Source organism: Mesoplodon bidens (assembly GCF_964165515.1).
Source record: "Mesoplodon bidens genome assembly, chromosome: 3".
Lineage (NCBI taxonomy): Eukaryota > Metazoa > Chordata > Mammalia > Artiodactyla > Ziphiidae > Mesoplodon > Mesoplodon bidens.
In genome coordinates, this window is record NC_138178.1 from 143,911,719 (window position 1) to 143,937,663 (window position 25,945).

The 25,945-nt window shown below is 35.8% G+C and overlaps 1 protein-coding gene across 4 annotated transcripts in view; it reads left to right on the forward strand.

Moving 5' to 3' along the window:
• PALS1 (protein associated with LIN7 1, MAGUK p55 family member) overlaps nt 1-25,945 on the forward strand; it is a 107,138-nt gene that overhangs the window by 22,656 nt on the left and 58,537 nt on the right. For 2 of the 4 annotated variants that reach the window (XM_081229978.1, XM_081229979.1), the window contains exons 2-3: nt 6,427-6,507; nt 13,195-13,722. In XM_081229978.1, the coding sequence (XP_081086104.1) occupies nt 13,356-13,722 (367 nt within the window). In that variant the 5' untranslated portion in view covers nt 6,427-6,507; nt 13,195-13,355. The remainder of the gene's footprint in view (nt 1-6,426; nt 6,508-13,194; nt 13,723-25,945) is intronic. The other 2 variants (XM_081229980.1, XM_081229981.1) reach the window with 1 other exon arrangement.

Sequence of the window (25,945 nt, forward strand, 5' to 3'; positions counted from 1 at the left end):
TCCCTGTCTAGCAGTTAACAGCCTGACAGAATTCCCACTTTAAATGCAATACTTCTAAAACAGAATTTATCGTCTTTCTAATCCTCCCCCTCCTCTTTCTCTCACTTCCAGGGAGAGAAACTTTATTCTCTGAATTTTCCTATTTTAAGGTCCCATAATTTCTGCCAGGTTCAATTGTCGTGCTCAGTATTTTAGAATTGTATTTGGTTCCTGGTCTCCAAAGCCTGTCAAATCATCCTTTGTTATCAGCATTGTTTGAAATTATCCCTTTTCCTTTCTTCTCCTATTTCCTTTATCCTCCCATGCATAAGTATTAAAACATTGTCTCTGTTGGCTCCTCTACTTACATTTCCCCTAGTCAACTCTGGTTACAGTGTAGAGAAGATTTAACTTTCTAAAAAACCTTTTTTGATTCTTTTATAACTCAGAAACCCATAGTCTCCCATTGCTTGCAGGAGAAAATTCAAACAATTTAGCTTGCATTTAGAGTCAGTTCTGGCTTTATCTTCTATCTCTTACACTGGCTCTGTTCCTTATCAGAGACTGTACTTGCTCTCCAACTAGGCCATATATATTGTTGATTGGTAGCAATATTACTGAAAAGCCACATTGCAAGTAATTTTATCCCACAAGTTTAAAAATCCGTTTCTAGTCAGTTTGAAAATGTTGTAATTACCTTTTGTCTTAGTGCCTTCTTCAGAAGCTTTACTTAACCTTTTGGATGCATTTAATCTTTCATTACCAAGTTGTTGAAGGTGATAATGGGGCAGTTCAAGTAACCAACCATTTGATATCTTTGATACTGTTTGGCTTTTAACCAATTCCTACTATGAGTGTGTGGTCTTGAATATCTCCAAAGACCACTATATCTTCAATTTTGTGTTCGATATAAGCAAATGGAGAATTTTCCCACTGAATTGAAAAAAACAACAACAATACTTTTCACTGCAGAATATTACATAATATATAGGGAGCTTATTATCATCTGGTTAACAAAATGATTTCTTGTTCCTCCAACAGTTTTTTTTTAAATTTATTTATTTTATTTATATTTATAAATCAGTGAAAATAATCTAAGTGGTTATTAGCAAGGGAGCTTGACTGTTTAAAGTTTTATCTTGGAAGTGTGAGAAGCTTATTGAAAATTACTGAATGAGTGAATGCCTCAATTTTGGGTTAGTGATTGCTTGGTTTAACTCAGGGTCTCTCAACTTTGGCATTACTGACATATTTTGGACTGGATAATTCTTTAGCAGCATTTCTGGCCTCTGCTAAGTAGATGCCAGTAGCACCCCTCAACCCAGTCCTGACAATAAAAAATATGTCTAGACATTGTCAACATTCTTCTGGTGGGGACAGGTGGAAGGCAAAAGCACCCTTGATGGAGAGCCACTGCAATCCAAAAATGTTTTAAGAAGAGTCAAGGTGATATTTATAATTAATGTTTGATAAACTTTGGTAAATGAATATTTTAGGATATAGATGTTTGACAAATGATAAATGCAGCATTATTTTTCCAGCTATTTTTTCCATGTTGTCTTATTTTTATTTTTGTCTCAAGGCAATCATATGGCCTAAAATTACAGGGTAAGAATAGGAACTCGAAAATTAAATCTTTCTGTTGCAGATATGTTTTATATACAACTTTTGCCAGTTATGTTCAAAGCTGCTAAGTCAAAGAGAAAGATGTGTCTTCTAAGCTATTGACATTGCCTTATTGATATCCAGTTACACTGAGCAGGAATCATACCATTCTTTTTTTTTTTGTCTGTGAGAGCAGATGACTTATGTGGCTTTAAGTTATATGTTACCCCTACTTCCCTTTGAAATATTTACTCATTTGATTTCTACTTTAAGGATTTCTTTCAAATGAAGGAATTTTGCTTCCATTCTATACAAATTTATCTGACATAGTACATTCTAAATATATCAATAGTTTTAAAGCTGTGAGTATAGCAGTGGCTTCTTTGGCATGCAGTTATCTGGATGATAAATAAAGGTACGTTTATCTGAAAACTAAACCATAAACTAAGTAGAATTTTAGAAATGCCATTGTTATAGGACTTGTCAGAATGTTCCATTAAAAAATAAACCCAGGACATTTGCATTTGGTCTTTTTCTTAAGGGGCTTGGTTTGTCAGTTGTATAAATCTGTTTTGCAGCTTAAAAAAATTTACATTGTTACCTATTGAATTCAGTTTACTTCAAATATATTATTTTTTATTTTAAAAATATACTGTTTAGTTCTCCATAAGGAATAATTGAAAAAACTAGTTTTTCAATTAAATCTTTGGTGAGTTTATACATTTTTGCTTAAATTGTTGTCACTAGTAATTTCTGAGCTAGTACTTTTCATGACTAGCCCAAATACAGTTGACGCTTGAACAACATGGGTTTGAACTGTGCAGGTCCACATACAGGTGGATTTTTTTCAGTAGTAAATACTATAGCATTACAGGATTCATGGTTGGTTGAATCCATGAATGCAGAACTGCGGATATGGAGGAATCACCTATACGGAGAACTGCCTGTAAGTCATACATTTTCCGCTGCACAGAGGGTTGGCGTCCCTATACCCGTGTCATTCAAGGATCAACTCTATTTGAGTTTTGACTTGTATTTACTTAGTTTTACATATAGCTAAATTTCTTCTCTGTGAAGATGATGTGTGGGGCATTCATTGTTGGAAACTAAAATTTTTGCATTGAGTTAAACATTTATTGAGTAAATAGGTTTTTTTTTAATGTGATGTCAGTATGTGATTTGGTCTTCTTTTAAAATTGGTTTTGTTGAGATATAATTTACATGTAATAAGATGCAATTTTAAATGTGTAATTTAAAATCAGCTCAATAGGTGTAATTTACATTAAAATTCAATAATTTTAAGTGTTCAGTTTGATGAATTTTGAAAACAACTTTATTGAGGTATAATTTACATTCCATAAAATTCACATGTTTTACAGGTACAGTTTGAGTTTCATTAAATTTATATCGTGTAGATATCACTGAAATCTAGTTTCATTACACTTCCATCCCATAAAAAAATTCCCTTGTCTCCTTTTGTAGCTAGGTTCTGCTCCCATCCTCAGCTCCAGGAAACCACCAAACTGCTTTCTCTAACAGCACTAATTTTGCCTTTCCTAGAAATTTCATTACAAATGGAAATCATACAGTATGTACTCCTGTGTCTGGCATTATGTTTTTGAGGCCACCCATGTTGTTGCATATATCAGTAGTTCATTCTTTTTTTATTACTGAATAGTATTCTTTTTTTTTATTTATCCATTCACCAGCTGAAGGACATTTGGATAGTGTCTAATTTTAAGCTATCATTATTAGTAATGCTTCTATGAATATTCCATATAAACCTTTGTGTTTTTTTACAAATAAAAATATGTATTTATTTCTCATATGGAATCAGTGGGTTATATCATAAGTGTATGTTTAACTTTTTAAGAAACTGTCAAACTGACTACCATTTCATGTTCTCACCTGTATTAGGGTTTCAGTTTCTCCACATCCTCTCCAAAGCTTGGTTTTGTCAGTCTTTTAAATTTTAGCCATTTTACTGTGTTTGTAATGGTATTTCAATGTGTTTTTTAACAGCTTTATTGAGTTATAATTCACATACCGTATACAATTCATCCATTTCAAGTGTACAATTCAGTAACTTTTAGTATATTCAGAACTGTGCGACCATTACCATAATCAATTTTAGAGTCTTTTCATCACCCCTCAAAAGAAACGTGTACCCCCCTTAGCCATAATCCCCCCACCCCACCCCATCAGCTCTAGGCAATCACTAATTTACTTTTTGTCTCTCTAGATTTGCCTATTCTGGATATTTCATAACTGGAATTATACAGTATGTGGTCCTTTGTGACTGGCTTCTTTCAATTCTGTATTTAAAGTTCATCAGTGTTGTAGCATGTATCAGTACTTTCTTTTTATTGCCCAGTAATATTTCATTTTGGATGTACAACATTTTATTTATCGGTTGATGGACATTTGGGTTTTTTCCCCACTTTTTGTAGTAATAATGCTGCTGTAAACATTTTTGTACAAGGTTTTTATTTGGACATGTATTTCATTTCTCTTGGTTGTATACCTAGGAGTGGAATTGCTCTGTGTTTAGCCTTTTGAGGAATTGCCAGACTATTTTACAGTGTGGCTGCACCATTTGACATTCCCAACAGAAGTGTATGAGAGTTTCAGTTTCTCCATATCCTTATCAGCACTTGTCTTTTTGATTCTAGCCATCCTAGTGGGTGTTCTGGTGTCTCATGGTTTTGATTTGCTTTTCTCTGATGGCTAATAATGTTAAATATCTTTTTATGCACCTATTTAATAAAGCCATTTGTATATTTTCTTTGGAGAACTGTCTATTCAGGTCCTCTTCCCACTTTAAAATCAGACTATTTGTCTTTTTATTACAGAGTTGTAAGCATTTGTTACATATTCTACACACAAGTCCCCCATCAGATAAATGATTTGCAAACATTTTCTCCCATTGTGTGCATTGCCTCTTCACTTTCTTGATGGTGTCCTTTGAAGCACAAGGTTTTAAGTTTTGATCATGTCTAATTTATCTATTTTCCTTTTGTTGCTTGTGCTTTTGATGTCCTGTCTTAAGAAACCATTGCATAATCAAAGGTCATGAAGATTTATGCCTGTGTTTTCTTCTAAGAGTTTTGTAGAATTCTTACATGTGTGTTTTTGATTCATTTTGAGTTAATTTTTGTATAAGGTGTGAGGTAAGAGTGCAACCTAATTCTTTTGCATGTGGATGTCTGGATATCTAGTTGTCCTGGCACCATTTAAGAGACAGTTTTTTTCCCATTTAATTGTCTTGGTATCCTTGTTGATAATCAATTGCCTGTAAATGTTAGAGTTTATTTCTGGTCTCTTAATTCCATTCCATAGATTTCTGTCTATCCTTATGCCAGTATCTCATTGTGGTTTTAATTAGCATTTTCCCTAATGATTAATGGTGTTGAATATCTTTCCAAATGATTATTTTTTGCCATTTGTATATCTTTGGTGGTCAAATTTCTTGCCTCTTTTTAACAATTGTATTATTTGACTTTCTGAGTTGTAAGAGTATTTATAGTGAATATAAGTATTTTGCAAATATTTCTCCCTTTTTATAGCTTGCCTTTTCATTTTCTTAACAGTATCTTTTAGTGGCATATTCTGGGGTGGCTATTCTGCTACTTTTTCAGTGGATCCTAAAAACCTTGTGGTATCAACAGATCTTTGCAACTGATTGGATAATAAGGCTTGAGGAAGATCTTGGAGATAGTGCTATAATTAACAATAGTAGGGAAGAAGTTGAGGTCTGTTTGGGATATATTGAAGCTGAGATTCTGGTGACATCCTTGTAAAAATGTATTTTCTGTTGCCTCAATCTGGAACCCTTTATTTCTGGATCTTCCCACAACTGACTTTTTTTTTTTTTTTAATCATTCAAGTCTCAGCTTAACTATCATCTCCTCAAATAGGCCTTCCCTGACCATCTTATCTAATGTTGCCCCTTCCAAACATCACTGTCTATTGTATAACCCTGTTTTACTTTCTTTATAATTCTTTCTCTGAATTCATCTTACTGTGCATTTGCTTTTTATTATCTCTTACCCTATCAGAATGTAATCTCCCATTAGGACAGGATCCTCTTCTCTCTTGGTCTTCAATGTAGCATCAATATTCTCCCCTCTGAATTAACTGTGGTTCTTGTCTGTCAGATTCTTTTTGAATCTTTTTGGATCCTAAACTTCTCGTTTTCTTGGCTTTATGAAACTATTTATAAGGTTTTAAATGGATCCAGAAGTTGTAGTTAAAACAAAGAAAAGGGGCTTCCCTGGTGGCGCAGTGGTTGAGAGTCTGCCTGCCGATGCAGGGGACACGGGTTCGTGCCCTGGTCTGGGAGGATCCCACGTGCTGCGGAGCAGCTGGGCCCATGAGCCATGGCCGCTGGGCCTGTGCGTCTGGAGCCTGTGCTCCGTGGTGGGAGGGGCCACAGTGGTGAGAGGCCCGCGTACCTCAAAAATAAATAAATAAATAAATAAAAATAAGTCCTAAAACAAAGAAAAAAACCAAAAACTGCATTTTTGTTTGAGCCTAACCTAGAGATAAAAAAAAGTCATTAAAAATAATCTACGAAAGGGTCTTGTGCTTTTTTTAAAAGCTTTTAAACCAGTTATGTTTACCTCTTTCTTATCATTGACTTCAGGTAATTTATATTGATTTTAATTGATGTTCATTAGAGATGGGTGTGTGTACATTTTTATTGCTTTATACTGAGAAATCCTAGTCATCTGAAAACAGAATTGGATATCATATTGAATTAACTTTTCTCTCCCATTCCCTCCCTCTAAAAGACACTACAGACTTTTACACTTGATTAATTGTCTCTTTTCTGTTTTACAGAGTAAGAAAGTTAGTCTGAGTTCTGTGAAAAATCAGAGAAGAACTAAGGATAGTAGCCAAGGACTTCCCAATTTGCATAATGTAAGTTCTTTTCACTATTCTTGGCCTGAATTTTGTGTTAGCTGACAAAGCTGTTTCTATGGAAACAAATAGTGCAACTTCTTAGAATGTCAGAGGAATGCTGATCACTTAAAATGAGACTTCCCAGCTGCTGGTCAAAGGGCATTACTCCTGGGAGAAGGGGAGGAAGGATGAATTGAAAAAAAAATCTAGAGTTCTAAATGCTAGTGTAGACCGACTGTGTTTATGCATTTGAAGTATATGTTTTACATATCCCTTTGCCTAAAAGTTAGGATACTGATTATATAGAAACTGGTCTTCCTGCTAACAGTTCATGTTTCCCAGCTCTCACACAAATGGTTTTGTTTCTTGGTGTGGAGTTTTCAGTGGGCCTGTATCCCTCAGGCTATTTCAGGCCCCCCAGTCTCAATCATTTGTACTTATTGAAGCTTATTTAGCTTCTTTTTACCCCCTTTTTACCCCCTTCTTCTATATTCAATTCACATAAGCAGAGCCCTTTCTCTCCACTAGTTCAAAGTTAACATTGAAATAGCTTTGGCCTGCGAGCCTGAAAATTCATTTTCTTCTTTTGTGGAATGTGTAAAGAGTTTTGCTTTGTTTTTTAAATGTTTCTTTTTTTTTTTTTTTTTTCCATGGCGGTGTGGGTATAAGCTGGGACTTTGATTAGGATTTGAAATGTGGGCCTTTGAGGCATTTTTAAAACAATTTATTTATAATTAGAGGATTGAGATGAGAGGAATACTCTTAGGGCCAGCAGCTTGTAACTACATTATCTGCATAAGTCAGTCTTTTATTTACATATAAGGAGGTAATTCTCTAGTTCAGTCATTTACCAGCCTCCACATTGTCAAACAAAGGACTGTAGGGGTTTTTTTTCTTTTTTTTTCCCCCGAGAGTGACAGAATAATTCCTTTGGACTGGTTCTCTTTCATTGTTTATTGTTATGTGATGACTACATAAATGAGCTAGAATATTCATGGTTTGCCTGTTTAAAAATTATAATGATCTTTAACGCTAGAACTGTGGGACACAGCATAATGTTTCTTTGATTCTGGAAGAATCTGTCATGGACCTCATGAATTAACTTGTGAGCATTATGAAGTCTTTTGGAGTGTTGGTATGGTGAGATCATTATCTAACTGGGGTGATCTGGAAAAATTTCTTGAAGGAATAGTGATTTGTGGTAGATCTTGAAAGCAGAAGATGAAAGGAGAAGCAGTTCTTATTTCTTAGTTCGTAAGACATTTGGGCAGGAAGATAAAGATATGGGATAGGCAGGCACAAATGAGGAAGCTAACTTAGAAGGCTTGTACAGGAAAGTAGTAAAGGATACAGTTAGAAAGTTTGGATTTACCTTGTGAGTTTGGACTCTATTCTCTAGGCAATATGAAAGCCATCAGGTGTTCTGAACACAGGAGTAATTTGCTCATATGGTTAATTAGGCGTTAATCCCTTAACTAGTTATCAGGGCTATAGAGATCAATAAGACAGATCCTTGCTGATTAGATCATTTACCTGTATGACGTATAATCACCTTGAAATTGTGTCTAAAACTAAGCCGTAATGCCCTTTGATTTATCTCCCCTTCTATCTAATTCTCCTTCTCTTGAATTTTCCACCTTAGTTAATGACACTGCTGTCCACCTAGTGACCCAAAGATAGTGGCCATGAAGTCACACTGCCTGGGTTCATATTCTGAAGCCTCCAGTTTGCTTGCTCTTATACTAGGCAGTGTCACGGATCCAGAGATGGGTCGGCATGGTTCCTGACTTCCAGGCGTTTCTAGTCTGGTGGGGCAGACAGGCAGAGATACAAATAGCTGTAGTCGAGTTTGATCAGAGATGTGATAGGGATTGTGGGATTTCAGAGGAGGCACATATCCAGTTTGGGAAATTATGGAAATCCAGAGGAGATTGTATTTGAGCTGAGACTTAAAAGGAAAATAGGCAAGGATTAGATCCTAGGCAGTTTGGTTCTGGAGCCTGTACTCTTAAACATTGTGCGGTCTTGGGTAACTGGGAAGATACATTGATTAGAATTGAGAATGGAGGAAAAGGATCAAGGAGAATAGAGGGGATTAAAGGGAAATATGAGTTTAATTATGGACACATTAATTTCTAGATCTCTGTGAGACATTTTGGTAGATAAACTAGTGGGCAGGGATCCTGTCTCTGTAGCCCCAGTACCTAGCCAGGGGTAAGTGCTCAAGTAAATTTATGTTCAGATCACCGCTTTTTTCTAAATCTTCGATGGCTTTCTTACTGCCTTGAGATTAAGGACTTATATTTAAGACCTTTCATAAGTTGGACCCAGTCAAATTTTCTAGCCAGTATTCTCTTATACAAACTGACTGCTATAGTTCAACTAGCTTTGTTTGTACTTTTTCCATACCTTTAATTTTTTGTCTTTAGTTCATATGGCCTCTTTCTTTTTCCTTCATCCTGTCTTCAAGACCTACTTCAATCCCCATTCCTCATTTATAAAACAAGCATATTTGGACCTACTTTTAGAGTTTTAGTGAGGATTAAATGAGTGAATACTGTGTGAAGTGCTTGCAGTAGTGTCTGGCATAGAATTCTGAGCTCAGTAAATGTAGTTTTTGTTACTACTACTACTACTACTACTACTACTACTACTACTACTACTACTACTTCTACTGTTACTACTTCCTTCTCTTCTTTTTGCCCTGCTATATGAAATATAGACACCAAGTTTTAGGAATTCTGTAACCTACATGCTTCTTTAATATAACTTTTCTTCATTCTCACTATCTTAAATTAGTTCAGGACCCCATTTCTTTCTTTCTTCCTTCCTTCCTTCCTTCCTTCCTTCCTTTCCTTTCCTTTCCTTCTTTTCTTTTCTTTTTTTTCTTTTCTTTCTTCTGCATTGGATCTTTGTTGCTGCATGCTGGTTTTCTCTAGTTGCGGTGAGCAGGGGCTACTCTTCCTTGTGGTGCACGGGCTTCTCACTGTGGTGGCTTCTGCTGTGGAGCACAGGCTCTAGGCACATGGGCTTCAGTAGCTGTGGCATGTGAGCTCCGTAGTTGTGGCTCATGGGCTCTAGAGCGCAGGCTCAGTAGTGTGGTGCATGTGCTTAGTTGCTCCACGGCCTGTGGGATCTTCCCAGACCAGGGCTCGAACCCTTGTCCCCTGCATTGGCAGGTGGATTCTCAACCACTGTGCCACCAGGGAAGCCCAGGACCCCCATTTCTTACAGTTGCCCTCAAACTGGTCTCATTGCCACCCTTCAGTCTATCCTCTAGTCTTCTACCAGAGTGATACTTCTCTAAAAGTGAGTGTGATCATGTTAGTCCCTGCTTTAAATCCTATGATGATTCTTACTACTTTCAGGATAAAGGTCAAAGTTTTTATCTGTTACTCTTCTCCATCTGGCCCCCTGCTTGCCTTTCTAGTTTTGTCATTATCCATGTATGACATGCTCCCATTGTCCCATCCAGCCATTTTGCATTCCGTTCTACTTTATGCAAGTGCCATATTCTCATGCTCTTCTTTCCTTTTGGTCTTGTGTTTCCCTCTGCCTGGAACAGACTGTTCTATCTGGCTAATTTTTAGTTGTTTTTTGAAATGCTCCTGGAAGAAGTGTGTCCTTATGTCTTGAGGGTTTGCTATGACTATCACAGACTAAATTTTAGAGCCCATCATCTGAATTTATAACATTTCTAAGTTCAGTTGAACAAATACTTAATGGACATTTCCTATATGACATGTATTGTGTTAAGTACAGGGAAGGTATAAAAATAAGACACGAATGACCCGTTTTTAACAAATTTAGAATCTAATGCAGAGAAATCAACTGGGAAGAATAATCATTCATTTTCTTTGCTGTCTCTCCCAGTGGACTATGAACATTCTAGGGGGGATGACCAAAATGGAGATTTAAGTGAATTAATATCAGGTTGCAGAAATTTTTCTGAGGGTAAAAGACTAGATCCAGATAGACAAGCATGATTATAGTCCAAGCATGAGAACTCTGACTGAGATCACCTGGCCTAGTTTCTCTTGTGTGATTGTAATTTCCACCTCCATGATTTAGTACAGTGAATATGGACACAATCTTATAATTTTTAAGCTAAGTTTTAATTTCAGATCATAATTTTTGTAGACTAGCATATATATAAATAAAAAATACTCATGATTAAATTTGATTTTTAATATCCCATAAATGTAGTAAGTAGAGAAAGTTGAGAGTTTTAATTTTCTGGAAGTACATATACTCCTAAATTTTTAAAATTAAAATTAAACATAGCACTACAGTAACTCCTACATAAATTTCTGCTTACTTGTAATGAAAATATTAAATAAGATAAATTTGCATTTGCATATAATCAGTATTACAAAACAAGAATTATCTAACATAATTTTTTTTTTTTTTTTTTTTTTTTTCTTTTTGCGGTATGCGGGCCTCTCACCGTTGTGGCCTCTCCCGTTGCGGAGCACAGGCTCCGGATGCGCAGGCCCAGCGGCCACGGCTCACGGGCCCAGCCGCTCCGCGGCACATGGGATCCTCCCAGACCGGGGCACGAACCCGTATCCCCTGCATCGGCAGGCGGACTCTCAACCACTGCGCCACCAGGGAGGCCCTAACATAATTTTTTTAATATATAAATTTATTTATTTGTTTTATTTTTGGCTGTGTTATGTTTTCGTTGCTGCACACGGGCTTTCTCTGGTTGCAGCGAGCGGGGGCTACTCTTTGTTGCGGTGCACCGGCTTCTCACTGTGTGGCTTCTCTTGTTGCGGAGCACGGGCTCTAGGCTTGCGAACTTCAGTAGTTGCAGCACGCGGGCTCAGTAGTTGTGGCTCGTGGGCTCTAGAGCGCAGACTCAGTAGTTGTGGCACGCTGGCTTAGTTGCTCCGCAGGCATGTGGGATCTTCCCAGACCAGGGCTCGAACCTGTGTCCCCTGCGTTGGCAGGCGGATTCTTAACCACTGCGCCACCAGGGAAGTCCCTATCATAATTCTGATAGCTCTCGTTTTAATGAAAAAGAAGGCAATTTAATGATAAATAAGGTATTTCTATGTAGATCGCATAATTATAAAAAAACAGAGCGCTATAATTTGGATGGAAGACAGAAAAATCTACCAAAATTCTTGTGAAAATGTAATTATAGTGGCTCATGTAGCTTGCATCTATTTTCCTGATTATTGGTCTAGTGGTTTTCCTGGTAGTCTAGGTGGGTTTATGTTAAGCGGTCTGTGACAAGATGTTTGCTTGAGAGAAGATTGGCTGGCATTAGGAATATTGTCTGAAAACTCAGCTTTTGCTTAGTTGGCATGTTCTCTAACCAGCCTATTAACTGGAGTGCTGCTCAACTCAAGGAGGTAGTAGGTTTATTATTGTAAATATTTTTAAAGTCTTGAGCAAAAGAAGACTAATTAGATTTAATGTGTGGGTTTGCACATGTATAAACAGTCTGCCTATTTATGCCCAAGAAATGGCTTGATGAAAGGCCATTGTCATCCAGTAGAATATTTTTCTTGTCTAAAATATGTTGAAGGATTTTTAAAATAGGAGAATCAAATTAATACTAAGAATTAATATAAGTATAAATAGTTTTTGGTTCTAAAACTTTATCTCATTTAAAACTCAGAACAGGGGACTTCCCTGGTGGTCTGGTCGTTAAAAGACTTCGCCTTCCAATGTAGGGGGTGTGTGTTCAATCCCTGGTTGAAGAGCTAAGATCCCACATGCCTCGCGACCAAAAACCAAAACATAAAACAAGCAATATTGTAACAAATTCAATAAAAGACTTTAAAAATGGTCCACATCAAAAAAATCTTAAAAAAAAAATAACAACTCAGAACAATTCTATGAATAGATTTTCCAAAGGAATCTAAGGTTCAGAGAGAGAAACTAGTCTTAAATCATAAAGCTAGAGGAAGTAGCAGAGCCAGAATTAAAATTCAGTCTTCTGGTCTCCAAGTCCAATATGTTCTTGTTTGCTGTATAGTGCGACTTTAAAACATTTTTGAGTGGTAACAGATACTACCGTTTTCTCTAAATGAATCCTCGTAAAGAATTAACCCTAATTCTTTTTTTACTGCCACCAGTTATAAAGACTGATAACTGACATAGTCTTTTTCTCACTTAAGGTAGTTTTATCCTGTAGATGCCTTAGCTGCTAATTAAAATTTCTTTTACATTGAGTATCTTCTTCATCTCATAAACTCCTAAAAGTGAATTGTCTCCCACAGTGCTGCCTTTATGTCGAGTCAACAACATGGCTTGCTGTATGCCAGTTTCTTTAGCAGTTAACTAGGAAGGGATTTCAATCTCATGTATATTAATTGAGCATAAAGGATTATGTTGAGACAACTGTAAAGATGATTAAAATACCTTTACACCTTAAATATCTCATTCTCTACTAAACTAGTAGCCAGAACCTTCTTATTTTCTTGCTGTGCTAAACTTTCTAATACATCATTTTTCTTAGCTGTAAAATTAAACAGTATACTTGAGAGGGTACTTTTTTTTTCTTGAAACACCTTGTTTTCCTCAGATCTATAAAATGAAGGGAAAATATTTAATCTATATAGCAAGATAATATTATATACTTATGAGATATTTTCTATATTATGTAGAGATAGAGATTGGAAGTGGACTATGTAAAAAAATCTACTTTTATATTGTAATTCTTATACTTTTTTTCCCCATCTTTCCCCTTAGATTTCCTTCATGGATACATTTTCATAGCATTATTATGTGATGTGAGAAGTTTTTTTTTTTTTTTTTTTGAAGTAACATGGATTTTATACTACAGAATCAAGAGATTGGCTTTATAGGAAAAATTGAATTATAAAAAGTGGTACGGGTTTTTATAGATAACCATGACAACATCCCATATGAATGGGCATGTTACTGAGGAATCAGACAACGAAGTAAAAAATGTTGATCTTGCATCACCAGAGGAACATCAGAAGCACCGAGAGATGGCTGTTGACTGCCCTGGAGATTTGGGCACCAGGATGATGCCAGTACGTCGAAGTGCACAGTTGGAACGTATTCGACAACAACAGGAGGACATGAGGCGTAGGCGAGAAGAAGAAGGGAAAAAACAAGAACTTGACCTTAATTCTTCCATGAGACTTAAGAAACTAGCCCAAATTCCTCCAAAAACTGGAATAGATAACCCTATATTTGATACAGAGGAAGGAATTATCTTAGAAAGTCCTCATTATGCTGTGAAAATATTAGGTAAGTAAAAACAGTAGAATAATAGAAAATGTTTTGCTTTTGTTTCTCTTGCCTTAACATAAATGTGTATAGGAAGGAGGAGGGATATAAGAGAATGTAAGTAATAACAATTTGAATTCAGACCAAGATCACTTCCTTTCTCGGAGAGGCTATATGACCATTGTTTACTGTTAGCCATGTAGAGCTAAAGCACATATCCTAAATGTTCAGTCACTACAACATAATTTTTATATCTAATCTTTGAATTAAAAATTTCTGTATGAGGCCTAACTTTTTTTTTTTTTTAAGATTTTTTTAAAATTAATTAATTAATTAATTAATTTATTTATTTATTTTTGCTGTGTTGGGTCTTCGTTTCTGTGCTAGGGCTTTCTCTAGTTGTGGCAAGCGGGGGCCACTCTTCATCGCAGTGCGCGGGCCTCTTACTATCGCGGCCTCTCTTGTTGCGGAGCACAGGCTCCAGACGCGCAGGCTCAGTCGTTGTGGCTCACGGGCCTAGTTGCTCCGCGGCATGTGGGATCCTCCCAGCCCAGGGCTCGAACCCGTGTCCCCTGCATTAGCAGGCAGATTCCCAACCACTGCGCCACCAGGGAAGCCCCGAGGCCTAACTTTTAAAGCCTTGAAATTCACGTTTTACTTCAAACTCAAACTTTTATATCAAGATTACTGAAAAGGGGCTTCCCTGGTGGCGCAGTGGTTGAGAGTCCGCCTGCCGATGCAGGGGACACGGGTTCGTGCCCCTATCCCGGAAGATCCCACATGCCGCGGAGCGGCTGGGCCCGCGAGCCATGGCCGCGGAGCCTGTGTGTCCGGAGCCTGTGCTCCGCAACGGGAGAGGCCACAGCAGTGAGAGGCCCGCGTACAGCAAAAAAAAAAAAAAAAAAAAAAAAAAAGATTACTGAAAAGTAGTTTTCAGATTTTGAATTTCTGATTTCCTTAAGGTTAGTAAAATAGTAATAAAATTAATATATGTAGCTTAACATTGATTTGATTTTCTTTAATTAATAGCTGTTAACGAGAAGAACTGGTGCTATTCCTATGGCATAATACACATAAAACATGGCTTAAAAGTCCCTATACTAACTATTCCCAAATTTCATTTTGTGAAGAAAACAAAAAAACTAGTACCATGAGATATTAATAGATATAAATAAAAAAGAATTCTGTGATCAAATGAATTTTGAGAACACTGGGTTAAATAAGTTAAACAGCTTCTTATTACAGTACTTCTTGTAGCCTTTAGAATCTAATAGGCATTATGAATCTGTAAGAGACATTGATGTCAAATGTGTGTTTCCAAACTTAAAATATTTCATAATTGAACTTACTGCCCTCTCTTCCTACACACACACAGGAGAGATTCCTGAACTAGTGTCAGTGGTATACATTAACTTGTGTTCCCTTAAAACCAGGCTAACTAAAAGGAAGTATTTTATTTCTTAGTGGTTTATTATTTATAGATGTGAAAAGAGAGACACCTCACTTTTCTATGGAAGGAGAGGGTTTTCGTTGTTGTTTTGCCATTTATTTAAGTGTCTATTGAATCCTGTACTAGCTGTTTAGTACCCACAGTAGTCCTGTTAACAGGGCTCTGTAATATCCATTACAGAAAAAGAAATTGAACCTCAGTTAAATCACTTGTGTAAGACTCCATGCTGAGTGGTAGGGCCAAGTTTGAATTTGCCTAATCTGGATATGCAGTTGATGTACTGCAAAGAACAGAGGGTTTGAGTGGAGACTGATATCCAGCCTGCTCTTCACTCACTAGACCAGAGCTTTGGCTACCAAGGGTGGAACACCTTTTTCTGATTTACTCAAAGGTACCATATGTACTCTCTCTCTGTATATAGTATACCATATATATTAAATCTATATATATAAAGGTACCATATATACTATATATGGTATATACACCATACGTACTAAATCTAGTCTAGAACAGTTTCTACTTTATCACAACATCTGCTTCTTTCCTTTGCTATACATTTACTAAGGATCCACATTTCTTGACAGAAAGCAGTATGCACAGTTCTCTGTGACTTAAGAAATCATAGGTGTGTTCAGTCATAATGAAGTCTGCTAAATGCCTTCAGATGAAAGGCATTATAGTGAAAACAGAAAGATGACATATTTTTTAAAATACATTTATGTGAAGGAATTTTATGCTCTTTTTTCCTAAGAGTTTTGTTAGAGTAAAATTATTTCATTCCCAATTGCCTCTTATTGGCCTTCATCTCCTACTACTCCATTATTTTTTATTAAAATATTCTGTAAATATGCTCTGTGACTTGGAGAAAGCTTACATTGTAACATATCCAACCCAAGCCTGGATTGAGTCTTCTGGGTTTCTGTTTAAATTTCTTTAAGATTAATGTATTTGTCCATTTGCTTTAATTGTATGAGGCATAAAAGTCCATCTAATAGACAATATTCGTGTAATTTCCATGAGGAAACAAATACAGCTTAAGCCAGATTCACTTAGGGAATTTTTATTTATTTTTTTACCTAACCACAGAAAATTGAAGACCATTTCTCTTAAATTTTTTGCTTTTTCCTATTTCTTTTTTTATGCTGCTTGGTTAATTTTTCTACAACTATAGATTAAAGCACAGATATATTTTCTTCCAACTTGCAATCCAGTGTGGTTTTAAAAATTATCTTTGTGCAATCTTTGAATGTAAGGCTGTTTAACATATTTTATTTTAAAGTAATTTGAAATGTAGTACCAGGTACTGTAAGTCATTTCTTGGTTAGGAGAATATTTCATATTTTGAGAAATAAGTGATAGATTTAATTTTAATACACTCAACACAAATGTGTTAAGTGTAGGAAACACGAAAAGTTATCGTAAGTTATAAGGTTGTTATTGTCAGTCAAATCTTCAGTTTTTGGATATACTCAGTTTTACGTTTTCATTTTAAAATGAAGTATATTAGCTTTGTATCAGACATTTTTTTTTCCTGTTTATAATTTGCTAACACATCAGACTACAACAGTACTCCCTTAAAGTTGTATGAGTCTCCCTGCCAGTGTTTTGATTAATACACACATGCCAGGAGACAACTTCTCAGCCTTTTTCACAGCCAGAAACAGCAACCCTGTTTTAAATGAGGGAAGGATGGGGCAACTGATTTATTTCTTTGAGAGGGAGCCTTCAGTTTCCAAATGATACATCATCATTTATCTGTGAGTAGAGGAAATTCTCCTTAAAGAATTGAAAATGTGATTGGAAAGGTTAGATTCCTTAATTATCTGGGTGGTGGTTTTTAATGAACGTATTTATAAATTCGGCACTGTATAATAATAAAAATGCAGGGATGGAATTAATAGAAAATATTCAGAAAGGATAAACTGAATTTTCTTATTTAAAAACAGTTAGAATCTTATTGAAAATTAGAAAATAGTGATGTGGAAATTTCAAATGAATAATTAATATTAGTAGTATAAATTATAAGAATTTTGATATATTAGGGAGGCTTTCCGTAAAATTGGCACGAGTTATTCAAACTTGCTTTGCTACAAATACAATATTATTGTCTTGTTCTCTTTCATAAGTAAAGCAAGCTACCTTGTTAGAAAAATTCTGAGAAAAGAGCAGAATGCAGGTAAGATGAGGTAGAGTAGGATCATCTTCAGATGTCTTTAGATTATAGATTTCACTGTTTGATTGATTTTTATAGTCAAAGATAAGTAATTTGGGGCCAGGATTGTGGACAAGTAAATATAGTAGACAGAATATTTAAAGGGAATAAACTAGGAAACATTGCTATCTATCATGGATGTCACTGTATGATTATCACACTTTTGAAGAGACCTTAGGAAAGGCATACACACCCACCCATCACACAACCATGGTGAGCTCTCTGTTTTGTGGCTAATAAGGAGATTCTTGAAATTTGTGATTAGGGGCTTTCTGACTTACACCAGCTGCTACTAGTGTTAACAAAAAAGAAAAAATTAAAAAGACACACCAAGGGGAAGAAAACTAGGATGAATAAAATATTTTTGTAATATTAATGATACCATGTTTCAGTCTTTATTAGTATCTACATATTTTTTGCCAGGTGTCTCTGAATATTCAGACTTTTAAGTCAAGAGTATTCTTGTGTTTGATGTTATAAAATAAAATATTTCTTCCACATTTGTTTCTGATGTTATTTGACTTTTGATTGACCATGGGAAATGCTGGAATTTTGCTGGATTGTGATAAACTTTTTTTTAAGATTGGCTTTTAAAATAAAGTTTATTTAAAGGCAACAAACAAAATTCCAGTGCCAATAAACCTTGAGTTCATACATTTCTGAGAAGTTAGTTATTCTTGCTATTAAATTTTTGCTCAACTGCTATAGATATTTCCAAACTTTATTAGCCATTCTTTGAGAAATTTTTTTTTTTTTCTGGAAGTGAAATGATTAGACCTATTGGTATTATGTTTAATGTTTAAAATGTTGGGACATTTGACGATTTTTTGATTTGTTCAGATTGCTAAAATTAGAACTAACCTAAAATAAAGATTAAAAAATTCATTAGAGGGCTTCCCTGGTGGCGCAGTGGTTGAGAATCTGCCTGCCAATGCAGGGGGCACGGGTTCGAGCCCTGGTCTGGGAAGATCCCACATGCCACGGAGCAACTGGGCCCGTGAGCCACAACTACTGAGCCTGCGCGTCTGGAGCCTGTGCTCCGCAACAAGAGAGGCCACGACAGTGAGAGGCCTGCGCACCATGATGAAGAGTGGCCCCCACTTGCCACAACTAGAGAAAGTCCTTGCACAGAAACGAAGACCCAACACAGCCAAAAATAAAAATAAATAAATTAAAAAAAAAAAAATTCATTAGAATATGTGTATAGTCATGTAATGTTTGGTTATTAAATATGCATAATGCTACTGAAAAATAATTAACTGCTATACCATTTAGTCTTTGACACAATGTGTCAAAACTTCATTCCACCTATTAAGTATTAATAGGTTTTAACTTTTTCCCCTTGCAAAGACTTGCATCATTATATGTTCAGAAATGCATGATATCATTGCATATTGGTACAGGGATGCCTGGAGTCAAATGTAGAGTTTAAATACTTTTTACCTTCACTTGCTATTGACCTTTGACAAGTAACTTAAGTTTCCTGAGCCTCAGTTTCTGTATTTTCTTGAGGACCAAGTGAAAACACATAAACATGTTGCACATTGTAAGTTTGACTAAAATTTAACTTTTGTAAGCTACCAGAAGCTACCAGAGATCATCTAACCTTTTAGTCCATGAAATTAGTTTGTGAATCTTAACCAGTAATTTTTTATTTCATTTTTTAAAATAACAGCTTTACTATACCATAAAATTCACTCTTTTAAAGTGTACAATTCATGAGTTTTTAGTACATTCACAAGATTGTGCAGCCATCACCATTATGTAGAGTGTTTCCATTACCTCAAAAAGAAACTCTGGACCCATAAGCATTCACTCTCTATTCTCTCCTCCCCCTAACTCCTGACCACCCTAATCTACTTTCTGTGTATTTGTTTATTTGGGACATTTCATCAAACTGAATCATACAGTATGTGGCTTTTTGTGACTGGTTTCTTTTCACATAGCATAATGTCTTCAGGGTTCATCTGTGTTGTAGTATGAACCATTACTTCATTCCTTTTTATGGCTGAATAATATTCCACTGTATGGAAATACCATGTTTTGTTTATCCATTCATCTGTTGGTGGAATGTTTGGGTTGTTTCTACCTTTTAGCTATTGTGAATAGTGCTGTTACAAATATTCACATATAATTTTTTGTTTAAACATCTGTTTTCAATTCTTTGGGGTATATACCTAGGAGTGGAATTGCTGGATCAAATGGTAATTGTGTTTTAACTTATTGAGGAACTGCCATATTTTCCCCAGTACCTGCACTATTTTACCTTTTCATCAGCAGCATGAGAGGGTTACAGTTTCTCTACATTCTTGCTTCTATTTGTTATTATATCAATACGTCTTTTTAATTTTAGCCATCCTATCAACCAGTAATTTTTTTAAGAACTAGAAAAAAATAGAAGATATTAAGGTATATTATATTGCATGTAAGTATTTATAAATTTTTATTTCAAATAGGGATGTATATACTGGGTTGAGAAATTAAAAAATATACAATTTTAATGGATCACTAACGAAAGTTTGAGAAATAATATCCAAGTCAAACCCACTCATTTTATAGAAAGGCCCAGAGACTTGAGATGGATTTTCCAGTGATATATATTGCAGCTAATAAGTGATCCAAGTCATAACTAGGACCCAGGTATTCTGCCTTCAAATTTGGGTCTTTTTCTTGCTCACCAAACACATTTCAGTTTTGTCCAGAGAAAAATCATGAAGCTTTTATACTTGATTGAATACTAGTCATTTCAATGATATTTTTCCATTGTCTTATATTTAGGGCTGAGGTTTTTGCTCTGCCATCTCTCTCAACTATCTTTGCTTGTATGCTTGTCTAGAATTTCTTTTTAATTTGTAACCCAATTTTTTAATGATTAATTACTGTTCAGGGTGTTTCATGAGCTTCTCGTTATTTTTAATAAACGCACTTTAACCTAGTCCACTGAAAACCAAAGCTCAGAGATCTGAATTTTATGTCCTTAAATTTAAAAAGAAAAAAAGAAAAAGGAAAGGCAACCTATCCCTACTTAAGCAAAGATTTCCTAAATGAACGTTCGAATTTCGATTCAGTGGATAGATGTACTGGAAACTGGTATAATCTCCTCATACTCAATACTATTAAGTTCCTCATCTGAATAGTCAATTTGACTGTACAGTTTAGGGGAAAAGAAGGAATCTTCAAAAGTTTTCAGGAAAAAGTCATGAAGTTGGTTGAAATACAGAAATTTCTGAGGATAGGTTAAAAGAATTGGTATTATTTAAACAATGAAATGGAAGAATATTAATGCTAGAATAGATATGTAGAAACTGTTTTCATGTGGGGTAAATGATAGCAGTAAGTGAAAATAACAAAGCTAATCCAAGGTAGATGGTTATCTCCATTGCTTTGAAAGATCTCCAGAAATGGAGATTCCTTAGCTTCCTTGAGTAATTTTATTGTTTACCCTTACTGCCAAACAATTCTCCAGAGTCTTGGGTGTTTGAAGATAGAATTTTCAGATAGAGCAACTCTTGGTGGTTGCTTTCTGTTGCCCATTTTAGAGTCTTCATTCTTTTATATTTTAGGCAGCCAGGAGAGGGCCAAGGGGAGAGGAGAGTGTTTGGGGGTGGATTTGTGGGCTTATGTGTGTGTTTGTATTTATCTGATTAATTGTATCCCAAAGCCAAATGTAAGTGATTTTTCTTGCTTTTAGATAATATGTCCTCTCTTTTAACATAAATAATCAAGATTTAACTGTTGTATGAAACGTTAGAGGAGATGGGAAACTTAAAACAATGTCTACTGAACATCAAATAAGAGGAAATAGATCAAACTGCAGGACAAGGCATTTGAACTAGATATAAAGAACTTTTGCTTCTAGGGAGGTTGCTACAGACTAGAGTTTATCACCAAAGCCAGATTTGCCATGCCTGCCTTTGCCTTCCCCTCAGCACAGTGTCCGTCCGCATTTCTGTCTTCCCTCCATCCTGCCTTGTTCTGGGTACTGCTCTTCCTCAGGAACCCCTTCTTTGTTCACTCCCCACTCTACACCTGTGTCATTCTTTCTTGGTAGCCCTGTGTTCTTTATTTTTCTCTCTACTTCTCTGTCCATGTGGTTCTTTTTCCTTGTGCCTGTTGTGTCTCTGTGTATGGGAATGGGGAAGGGAGCCTCTGATCTCCGTACATGGGGAGTCTCTGTTCTCTCTATAGTCTGTCCTCTCTTTGTTGTCTATCTTCATCATTATTATAGAAGAGGGTACATATTTGACAGGATGGATTTAGCTGCATCGGATTAGATTTTTCAAATTTCCTCTGGAATTGCACAGAATTTCAAAGAACTTAGGTGGTTTTTGTTTAAGTAGCATGTAATCTAATCACTACATAATACAATGGAACATTTCTTATGTGTAGAAAATTTGCTGCTTTGCATAATATGTATTTGTAAAATGCTTTTAAAGATATACCATATAGAAACAAAGTTTTTTTTTTTTTTTTTTTGCGGTATGTGGGCCTCTCACTGTTGTGGCCTTTCCCGCTGCGGAGCACAGGCTCCGGACGCGCAGGCCCAACGGCCATGGCTCACGGGCCCAGCCGCTCCGTGGTATGTGGGATCCTCCCAGACCGGGGCACGAACCCGTGTCCCCTGCATCGGCAGGCGGACTCTCAACCACTGCGCCACCAGGGAAGCCCGAAACAAAGTTTTTTAAACCTACAACAAAATACCTTTTGAAATTAAGAATTTTTATATGAAACTAAAATGAACGTGTGTCAGAATGAGAATCCCAGAGTTGATATTGCCAACAATTATTTTTCATTATGACATCATACTTAATACCAAAGAAGAGACCTTTTGTCAGAATTCCATTCAGAATTTTCCAATAAAATTTATCATAATCAGTATTTTAAGACTAATGCAATAGATATTTTTTGCTTTCTCTGTGACCTTAAAACTTTATTGGTCAGAGTCAGCATCATTTTTAATTTCCATTAAATTGATAAACCCTCTGATGAAATTCATGTCTTTATAAATAAGTTTATATCGTTTAGTGTTTCATATTTCCTTTTACGTATTTATTTGTTTCAGCTACATATGGTTTAATCCATATCTTCTTGTCAAGCTATATATTTATATTTAATGAAGTCTTAAAAACTCTGTCTGGTAACTTAATCTGTTCTCTTTGTTCATTAAACATTTGCCATGGAAACATATTTGAACCTGAAGCATGAGAGTACTTGGGGAGCTTTCCTGCCTAAGAATGCTATCTGGAAAATTTCCCAGCTAAATTGGCCATGAAAGCAGATATGGAATTTATCTGAAAACTGCCCATTTAAATCATAAGTTATCAATTTTGCTGAACTGCTTAGTTACCCAGGCTAGTGCTACACTATCAAAGATATTTTTACAATATTTCTCAAAAAGATACATAGCCTCTACATTCACAACAACTGCAGTTTTGGTTTCTTTGGCTGAACTTTCACAGTGTACTGCCTGGCATACTACTGTGATGTTAGAGTTGAAATAAAATACTCTGAGAAAATATTTGAAGCATAAGACACTTGGTTAAAATAGCAGAAATAAAATGCAACAGTATTATAAAAGTAGCATTTGGAGGGTGTATTATATGTGTGAACATGTACAAACACAGTTAACTAGAGGAAATTCTTCCTACAGGTACATGGTAAAATAGAATGTGTAAGCTCCTCTAAATACTAGTCAGTGTACATTGCATGCTGCCATATTGGGCAGAAAGACACTTCAGGACAGCTTTTCTAAAGCAGATAAATGACATGTCACAATCAAGCCCTAAAATCTAAAAAAAGAAAAAAAATTATCTTTTTTTAAGCCCTTGGTATGGCAGAAAAAGCACTGCCTTAGAAGTTCAAAAAGATTCTTCACCCAGGTGCCATTTTTCTGTATGACTTCATTTTCTCCATCTGTAGAGATTTGCTCTGAACTATGTATGTCTCAGGTTTTGGTGGGTTTTTTTAAATTGGGAAAAGTTTCTCAGATTTTATGAGGATTAAATAAAATAATATATATGTATATATGCCTGTAATACAGATACTGTTCTATGTCTTTCTATTCAGTATTGGCAGTGACCAGTGTGTAATTCAGGCCAAATACATATTTGTAGTTTTTCAACTACAAATAACGGGTTGGTGATATTTCATTGTGAAAGCTGAGCTTAAGTGCAAATGATCTCAATTTAGTCTGGCAACATTGATTAATGCAATAAGTCTGGAGATAACTCCTAAAAAAAGATAATTTCAGTGAAAACAGTTTTTACTAATTAAACAACAGAAATGTGAATAGGACTTCATAGAGGTTAGTGAATTTGTAAAGGATGACAATTAACAAGCTTAAATTGGTCTTGATGCTAACCTACAAAATTTGAACCTTAAGCCCAGTTAAAGTTGTTATTTCTGGCACTTGGCATGGTCCTTAAGTTCTCCTGATAGCCTTTACTTAAGTAGATAGGTACTAAGTCAACAGCCTCTTTGGGCTCAGTTGTATTGTTCTTCTGCTTTCAGCCTTCCTATTCCTATAGATCTTATCTTGGTCCCTGATCTCCTGAGAGAAAAACATTTCCAGTTTGACCCTGAGATTCTTTTTTCTTTTCTGGATTTTAAACTGTCCCGGATGGTCTTTATGTCTTTAGAATTCCTCAGTATGAACACAATATGAAAAAATTGACCAGATTTACTCTTTCTCTGGAACCTGTATTCCTTACCTAACTTCCTATCAACACGAGAAGCCTACTGATTTCTTAGAATTTTTTTTTTCTTTTTTTTTTTTTGGCTGCGTTGGGTCTTTGTTGCTGCACGTGGGCGTTTTCTAGTTGCAGCGAGCAAGGCCTACTCTTCCTTGTGGTGCACGGCCTTCTCATTGGGTGGCTTCTCTTGATGCGGAGCACGGGCTCTAGGCGTGCAGGCTTCAGTAGTTGTGGCACACGGGCTCAGTAGTTGTGGCTCGTGGGCTCTAGAGCGCAGGCTCAGTAGTTGTGGTGCAGGGGCTTAGTTGCTCCGCGGCATGTGGGATCTTCCCGGACCAGGGCTCGAACTTGTGCCCCCAGCATTGGCAGGTGGATTCTTAACCACTGCGCCACCTGGGGAGCCCCTCTTAGAGCTTTAAAGCAATCATCTCTTTTGGATTAACCACAAAATTTCCTGTTGCCTGTCTGTGCTGCATCTCAGCTGTTAACTGATCTCGTGAAATAAGGCCATTGATCCCCAGTTTTCTCTCTCATTAAGCCATCCCTAGTTTGGATTACCCTACCTTACTTTTCCTATTTCCTTGCTGGCTTATGACTACAGTGTTTTATTTGTGCGTAAAATACTCTAAAAATGAAAATTATATGCTGTGTTTACTACGGAAGTAAGAGAGGGCAACAAAAGGAAATACTGAATAGTTGCAAAGGAGGAACTAGAATAACTATAAAGCAGACACAAAAATTCAATATAACAATCAAGGTTATTTAGTATAGAAGAAAATAGGTGTGAGTGCTTTAGTTATTCCCAAGTATATCATGTCTTAAAATATTACAATAACTGCTGTTAATAAAGCCTGTAAGTCATTGGTTCTTAACCAGAAGGGTACATAGTCAACTTTAAAATATATATATATATGTATGACTGATTCACTTTGTTGTAGAGCAGAAACTAATAAAAATAAATGAAAGAAAGAAAGAAAGAAAGAAAGAAAAAAATATATATATATATAAAATTAAAGAAGACACAGGAGATTCTGATTGTGTTTGAGGTAGAACTCAGGACATAAATATCTTTGTAAATTTCCTTAGTGATTCTCATAAATTTCCTTGATTAAAAACCATTGTTCTGATATAGCAAGAAAATTTATTTAGTACATTCTGCTTAAGACTGCAGGGATATTTATATAATCTCTGTAATTCTAGTCATTAAGGAAAAGAATCTAGTAGAAAAATGGTCAAAAGATAAGGAGAAAATCAATGAAAGAAGAAATATAAATGACTGTTAACCTTGTGAAAATACATTAAATGTCACTACTAGACAAAGAAATACATGTTTTCCTAACCAGATCACCAAAAGTGAAAAATTTGGGCTGTTTGTAGAAACAGGCACTCACGTTCTTTGGTGGTAGGAGTATGAGTTAGTACAAATCTGTAGGGCAGTTTGGCAATATGTATCAGAGTTTTAAATGTTTTTATTATTTGATAAATAATTTTATCCTAAGAATTTACTCTAAAGACATTGGAAAATATCAGATTACAAAACAACATTTACAATGTGACCTCTATAGTTAAGATCAGCATTTTTTACAAGTCTGAAAGGCTATATATGTATAGTATAACAAATTAATACCAGTAGTTATAGCTGAGAGGTATGACTACAGATAAAAAAATTTTTTTTAATGTCAGTATTTTAGTGTCTGTGGGTGGCTTTGGTACACAGAGATTATGTAGAAGTTCCTTTGTCTCTAAAATTTTAAATCCCCCTGGGCTTGAAGAGACATAGTAGGGAGTTTGTTACCTTCTGGTCTGTCTAAAGTTGCTTATTGATTTCATTCAGCAGTGAGATCCTGAAGCTCCTGATTTTCTCATTGCCCTGACAACCAGGCTGAGCCC